Below are 7,850 nucleotides of genomic sequence, written 5' to 3' on the forward strand. Positions count from 1 at the left end.
TTCGTACAGGTCCACTTGCGTCTTTCTGCTAAGCTAGCGCCGTGTTTCCCGAAAACGAATATACAAATTTGATGCCTTAAGAACACTGAGTTATAATTCATGATCGAAGTGCAACCCACCTGGCAGCTGAGGCTGGCTCCAAGTTGACAACGCTTCCGTTGGGCAGCCCCAGTGTGGTGACGCGCTCGCGTGGTTGCGCACCGCGCACGCACACCCCGTAGCCGGACAGGTGCAGCGACAGCGAGTCCTGCACCGAGGACGCCAGGGTACGCTGCACTTCGTCCAGCGTCGACAGCAGAGCTCTGCGCGAGGTGCAAAAAGCGAGCGTTTCATGTTGCGTATACTGGGCAAGGGTATGCTGGGGCAAGCTTGCAGCCTCCTGACGAGGTTGTGGTCTAATCTCGCTTGCGCTCGTCTCCTAAGAATACATTGTGGCGACGGGTGACAGTGCGAACCCGTAGGTGTCGACAGATCTCTGACGAGTGCAGAGGGGACACGTCAGCGATGTCTCAGGCTAGCTGTTAACCTGCCGAACGCCAGCCGGTGCTGGCGCGTGCCGAGCGCAGCACCCGCGCTGTTGAGGATGGGAGCGCCGGGTATTTTATTCATGCAACGCCAATGGTGCTGCCGCTATACAACCTGTTCAGTGGCAGTTGGCGCCAAAAAAAGGCACGTACGCCGGAAGGGGAGAGGAACACAGCGCTCCTGCGTTTTAGCACTAATTTCCCTCAACACTCAGGCGACACCAACTAACCCAACAGTGAATCCTTCGCCTAGGAATTGTCAGTTGTCAATGCTCCTTTACATTACATCAGGTAATCAGCTAGAATGTTTTTTGGTCAACATAGAAAATTAAGCTTAAAAATTGAGGATTTTATAACCATGTAGATCATCGTCAGGTTGCAATGTGTAAGTAATTGAAAGATCACAACACGAAGGCGTCATGCTCGATTGGCGGATTATTCTTCTATATAGCAAACACGTGGCTATCGAATGCAGTTAATACCTGTTCACGCAGACATGTATAAACACCACACATATACATACAGAAAGAAACACCACGCCCACCCGTTTGAAAAGAAGAGAAAAATGGAAGTCGCAGTTTCGCCACAAATGAGAAGCATCGATTGCAATAGAAAATTAGTGCACAGCTATACGAAGTAAAGATAGTAGTTTTATCGGCCGTATAAACTTGTAAACATAGGCATACTAACTGAATTATGGAGTCACGCACGCAAGCAAACATGAACAAATCTCACTCGATGACCGCGGAAACTCGCTGTGAAAACGTTGCAGTGAGGAAACGCGGCAGCAGCAGCGAGCGAACTCAGTATCTTGCTGCCGCTCGCATCAACGCGAACTGAGCCGCAAAAAGACAACGCAGCGCGGACTCTGTACCTGTCGCAGATTGCTTTCAAGATACAGCGCGCGCGGACGCCCGGAGTAGAACGTGCCCCTCTTCCCTCCCCCCGTAAACTTGCGCGCGACGGAAGGCGGCGTGCTTCTTCCCCGCTTCCCGCCACTGCGTGCGCGAGATTGAGCCGCGATCGCTTGCTCATCCTCGCATGCTTTCCCTCGTACGTACCGCATATGGCACACGACGACGATTTTATCGCCCCTGGACTTTATACGGAACCTCAGGGCAACGCCGACAGCAGAAATGCGCCTAGAGTGTCCGTATAATTGCTATCGCAATAAAACAACGACGATATGGACATGTGAGCAAACAGCAATAATACATAATACAGGGTGTCCCAGCGTCGTGTACGAACGTCGTGCGTACGTACGTTGCGTACGTCGTGTTCTTAAACATGACGGGTCATTCTACACTAAGATAACCAAGTGCATATTATTCCGTCTAGTAGAGTTGTCGCCCGTAACTTTTCTTGTTGCTTATTTATTTATTGATTAAGTGCAATTAGCAATCTTGTTAATTACTGCTCTGAATGACTTGCTGTCATTGAAGAACTTGTAGGAAATTGAAATAAACTTAAACGTGGCATGTTTTCAGGCAGGTACCTTTTGGCCATTTGTTTTTTCCGAATTATCCTGCGAAAGATATCACGTGACTAACATTCAGGTCGCAACAAAAAGCAGCGCTCTCACAGAAGCTCCGTAGCAGTTAGCAAAAGTGCCGCTGCTCAGCCCATAGCAACACTAATGCGTTGCACTGTCGCGGCGGAGGTGCGACAGTTCGCCTACTAATTCCTGTGCTTGTTTTGAGGGATCTCCTTTTTGATGCAGGTGGGCGGTTAGTCGCGTAATATCTTTAGTTGTTTTTTTCGGGGGGGAGGGGACGGGTGCGCATTCTTTTCATACGGAAGAAATAAACGGGTAAAATAAAGTAACTGGCTGAAAAGATGCCAGTTCTAAATTTCTCTTAATTTTCTACAATATCTTCATTCGCAGCACGCCATTCAGAGGAGTAAACTAAAATTAGGTAATTTGAATTATATATTAAATTGAATGGCACCAACAAAAGAAATACTGGCGGTTACTCTACTTCATTGTAAACAATATGGTCTTTGTTGTCTTCGTGTAGAATGACCAGTCTTTTTTAAAACGCGATGTATGACATCTGGAACACCCTTAATATAGTCGCCATGTCTTAAGATTACACGAAGGCACTAAACCTGCATAATTTTGGAGTTCAGTAAGTAGAAGAGCCAGAAAGATATTTCCAGTAGGTACTGTGACCAGAGGAGGCTAGCCGTACAGAAAACAATTCAATCACCGCTAAGAAATGGTGCAAGTGAATAATGAACCGGAATCAAATTCACAAAGCTTTTCTTTTGTAGTAGGTGTTTCCCATTTGCCGGTGATACGATCTCGATCGGGTGAGGTGGGTCTTCAACGCAAGAATCAGGAGATGTATTCACTTCATTGGTACATAGTTGTGACTCTATCCGAGTCTCGAGCGGTTCTGTCAAACCTGGGGGCCAGGACGGCCCCCAGAACAGCCCAGACCTGGCCTGGGTCAGGACGGCCCAGGCCAGGCCTTTAACCCCTCGCGTAAGGCCGGTACAATCGGTGAAGAGGTCCCCACGGAAAGGGTCATTCACTTCACGTGGTCTTGTGTCAGTCGAAGTCTGCTTGTGATTGCGCCCATGGAAGCATCAGTGCATGCGTGTACAGCAAAGCTGGTGACCCCTTGAAAGGTTGTGAAGTCGACGACCTCCTCCTCTTCGTGCCCGCTGAGGACGGGGTGGGTTCCATAGGGGTGACGCTTTGTCGGAGACAAGGGAATTACCTCGGCGCAGGAAAGCGAGCTTGAAGGTTTCCCACACTTGTGATCCGGGCCGATCACAACGCCGGTCATCTTCGCAAAGAATATATCCAACGTCACGAACGCTTGCCATCATTAACACTTGCAAATAGTTGTAGCGCAAGAATATTTTAATGGCTGCGGATCCTGACTGACAGTGGGCAAACAATGTGTAGCCTTGCTACCATAGCTTTAGCAGCATTGGACAGCATTAAGCGGATTATACAGCCACAAATAAAATGATGCGCGCAAACCGCAAGCCGCCACTGAAGTTCAGACAAATTGAGACACTGGAGGAGTGGTCTGTCGTCCCATCAAAGAATACGAAGTTAACACGCCTTATGGCACCTATCACAGCATCAAATACAGCTGCCAAAACGGCGGTGTGGCCTTTACTTTTACTTTTTTTAAGTGCTAGGTTAGACCAGACTTTCACACCGGGATTCACGGCACAGGAAGGTCAGGCGTGCACACAGAAATATAACGAACGCCCCTCTACTTTTGTCCACGTTTTCACGCCTGGCCGATTTCTCATCCGTAAATCACTATCAACTGGCCCATTTCCCGTCGTTCCAATCTTCAATCGAGTATTTTCATATAGTGTGTCATCACATGCCGCCGAGTGACTCCCTCACCTGGGCACAGTCCTGGACGGTCCGTGGTGGCACGACGAGGGATCTCGCACCGCGTTGCCGTGCAGCGTGGCCACGGCGCGCAGCAGTGCCACAGACGAGGCGAGCCTGGGCTGCTGCGGCGCCGACAGCAGACTCCGCGAGCGCAGGCCGCCCGCCCAACGGGCCGCCAGTCTGGTCACGCCCAGCTGCCCGCCGGAAGAAGACAGCCCTAGGGTTGTAAGCGCCGGAAATGGTAGATTAGTGAGTGAGTGAGTGAGTGAGTGAGTGAGTGAGTGAGTGAGTGAGTGAGTGAGTGAGTGAGTGAGTGAGTGAGTGAGTGAGTGAGTGAGTGAGTGAGTGAGTGAGTGAGCATAAATCCATTCGTCTATCCAAACCATGGAGGAAGGAAGGAAGTTTCCTTCCCCCCATGGTCCAAACGCTCACGGACCTACCACACTCAGTCGCCATAGCTTCCCCCATGAGGGAGAACGGCAGAATACTGATACATTTGCTCCACTTACTGCCAATCCACCTTCCAAGTTTTCTGTGGTTAGGGGTATTCTGCAAAGATGACGTAACAAGTTGGCAATGTTCTTTCTCGCCCGATTTGCTGCTTCTGGAGAGAGAGGCAGTGCTCTTAAAACACAAAGCGACAATACTAAAGCATCGGCAGATATTGTGCGTGGGTCGGTGCCCGAGTTATTGCGTGAGTGGCAATGCGAGGGTTAAAAGATGCCGTGATCCGCCACTGCCCCGTTTCATGTAAACATTGTGCTTCAACGTGCCTGCGATTGCGAGTCCCAGAGCGCGCAGTGCTTCGGCGCCGTGCTCCAGCTGCAGCGGCGTGCGCACCCTCGCCCTCTGGAGCAGCGGTAGAAGCAGCGCCGACGTCGAGTCCGGCGAGTGTCCGCAGGCGGCTGCGTAGCTCGCCGCTACCGCCACCATAGAGAGCGTCGGGTGCACCGAACTGTCAACGGGCACGTCGCCTCCAGGGGTCGCCACCTGCAAGCGTTCCGTAAGATTGAGTACAATAGTATGTATTAATCGCAATTAAGAAGAGGTATCAGCATCAGCTTGTCTTGTCATAGGCATATGTTTCTGCGGGTGCTACAGGCGGGCGAGAAGTGAAATAATAAGGAGTCTATAAACTTTACAAATGTCACAAAAAGGGATTCGACTTTGTAAGGAATGAACTGCGGTCGTACGTGAACAACAGATGAGCCGTGCTGAATATTAAGCTGAATGCCATGATATAAAGCAATGTTTTTTTAAGGAAAACAATGCTGATAATCCCGTTTAAGCACACCAGAAGGGAGTAAAGCTACAACTTCGTCATAATGTTTTATGAAGTATGTTCTTGGTGGAAATGTTCTTGGTGCGTGTTTCCCATAATAGAAATCAAAGCACTGCAGCGAATATATTAGACAGATTAGCTATCATCATCATCGTCGTCATCATCATCGGCCTGGCTACGCCTGCTGCAGTTCAAAGGCCTCTCCCATACTTCTCCAACAACCCCGGTCATATGCTAATTGTGGCAATGTTGTCCCTGCATACTTCTTAATCTCATCCGCCCACCTAACTTCTTGCCGCCCCCTGCTACGCTTGCCTTCTCTTGGAATCCGGTCCGTACCCCTTCATGACCATCGGTTATCTTCCCTCCTCAATGCATGTCCTGCCCATGCCCCCCCCCCCATTTCTGTTTTCTTGATTTCAGCTAAGATGTCATGAACTCGCGTTTGTTCTCTCACCCAATCTGCTCTTTTCTTATACCTTAACGTTACACCCATCATTCTATTAGCTATAGTGATGTGGCAACAGGCATGCCCATAAGTGGGTACGGTCACGTGGCACCAACTCCGTCACCTACCAGTTGTGCGAGTGGTTCGCAGTGGTGCGGCGGCGTCACGGTGACGTTCGTGGGCGGCGAATCGGCGCCGTGCACGTGCAGCCCCATGGCGTAAGCCTGGTCGGCGTCGCCCATGGGCAGTTTTACGCGGTACGCGCCAGGACCCGGAAGCACGTGCACAAGGCGACCCTGCGTGACACGGTGTAAATTCGTGATCGTACTGGCCTATTGTGTGTGTTTTTTTTATCTGAAGAAACATACGTGAGAGCAACTCTTGTTTAGCGTGACTAACCGCGGCAGAACAAGGAATGTGACTGAAGTCATCTTATCGACAAGGGTACGTCTCTTCGTCTGGGCAACAAATGGCCAGCAACCTAACATCACCACCGGGGAAGCAGCTGTTGTACTAACGAAGACGTCCCCTTCTCGAAGCTTTGACTTCAATGACATTCCTTGTTCGACCACTTTTAACCACTCCAAGCCTCCGTATTGCTGTGAACCTCTCTCTTATTGTTTTGAACACACGTTTAACGTGCCTCATAATGATTGCAGTTGCAAACAATACGTAACCTTACGTAAACAATATGTGTCTTTTCAAACTATTCTGACATACCCGAACACCGAAGTTGCTTAGCAGCAATATTAGTTCTGGAAGCCTTTGTCTTCGTCTTTACGGAGACCGTCTGTGTTAGAAAATGATCCTAACGCCACATGCTACTGCATACGTACAACGCTACCAGCGGTACCTATTTGGTGGGAGAGGAAATAAGTGTTCGAGGAGTTCCTTTTGACAGCAGGTCAGGGTGATCCTAAATCCCCTTTGAAACCCCTCTTATTATTATGGCTCTTCCCTGCACTCGGTGATGTCTCAGCCAGGCGTGCGTATGGTGCTTGTCCACAGTGTATTCCGTGCTCCTGGACCTTTGGCGCTTCTTCATCATGTTTGTCACAGCTGCAAGAGAACTACCGCAGTTTCCGAACCAAACCCTTAGAAGACGATTATCAACTGGAGGATGATTTTTCGAAACGAGTATCGCCTGTGTCCTTGACGTGTGACCTACACGGTGTGTGAACACGGAGTGTGCAGCGTGTAGGCAGGATCATCGTGGCTCGTTTGAGCTTTCCGACGAAAAGCCCAAGCAACTTGTCATCATCATTGTACACGTTATCGTCGGTCCAGCTATTACTCTTTACAGTTTTGCCTATTGCTTTCATTCAGCGACGCGCTGCATTAAGCACTTCCACGAATCGCATTGTGCGAAGCGCACGAGCGAGCCTCCAACGTAAAATATTTTCTTGCAGTGTCGCTCGAAGGACGAAACACTAAAGCGACAGCTAGCACATTACTGCGCCTATAGTATTACACTCGTATAGGGTCAATAGCGGCATTAGTTGAAGTAAGGCTGCACGAAACATTTCATGCTTTAAAAATGTAGGTGGCGGTTTAGTGGTAAATGCAAGAGAAACGCCTTAGGCAGTACGTCGTGTGTATATATATATATATATATATATATATATATCATCATCATCAGCCTGGTTAAGCCCACTGCAGGGCAAAGGCCTCTCCCATACTTCTCCAGCTACCCCGGTCATGTATTAATTGTGGCCATGTTGTCCCTACAAACTTCTTAATTTCATCCGCCCACCTAACTTTCTGCCGCCCTCTGTTGCTACGCTTCCCTTCCCTTGGAATCCATTCCGTAACACTCAATGACCATCGGTTATCTTCCCTCCTCATTACGTGTCCTGCCCATGCCCATTTCTTTTTCTTGATTTCAACTAAGATATCATTAACTCGCGTTTGTTCCCTTACCCAATCTGCTCTTTTCTTATCCCTTAACGTTACACCTATCATTCTTCTTTCCATAGCTCGTTGCGTCGTCCTCAATTTAAGTAGAACCCTTTTCGTAAGCCTCCAGGTTTCCGCCCCGTACGTGAGTACTGGTAAGACACAGCTGTTATAAACTTTTCTCTTGAGGGATAATGGCAACCTGCTGTTCATGATCTGAGAATGCCTGCCAAACGTACCCCAGCCCATTCTTATTCTTCTGATCATTTCAGTCTCATGACCCGGATCCGCAGTCACTACCTGTCCTAAGTAGGTGTATTCCCTTACCACTTC

General features: G+C 49.2%; 1 protein-coding gene across 2 annotated transcripts in view; it reads right to left on the reverse strand.

Moving 5' to 3' along the window:
- Positions 1-7,850, reverse strand: part of LOC142576321 (polycystin-1-like protein 2) — a 30,765-nt gene that overhangs the window by 19,291 nt on the left and 3,624 nt on the right. The window contains exons 3-6 of one of the 2 annotated variants that reach the window (XM_075686401.1): positions 5,750-5,917; positions 4,665-4,881; positions 3,901-4,108; positions 120-302 (exon numbers count right to left, since the gene is read on the reverse strand). In XM_075686401.1, coding sequence (XP_075542516.1) covers positions 120-302; positions 3,901-4,108; positions 4,665-4,881; positions 5,750-5,917 — 776 coding nt within the window. The remainder of the gene's footprint in view (positions 1-119; positions 303-3,900; positions 4,109-4,664; positions 4,882-5,749; positions 5,918-7,850) is intronic. The other variant, XM_075686402.1, reaches the window with a different exon arrangement.

The sequence above is a fragment of the Dermacentor variabilis genome, chromosome 3 (genome assembly GCF_050947875.1).
Source record: "Dermacentor variabilis isolate Ectoservices chromosome 3, ASM5094787v1, whole genome shotgun sequence".
In the NCBI taxonomy this organism is placed as follows: Eukaryota; Metazoa; Arthropoda; class Arachnida; order Ixodida; family Ixodidae; genus Dermacentor; species Dermacentor variabilis.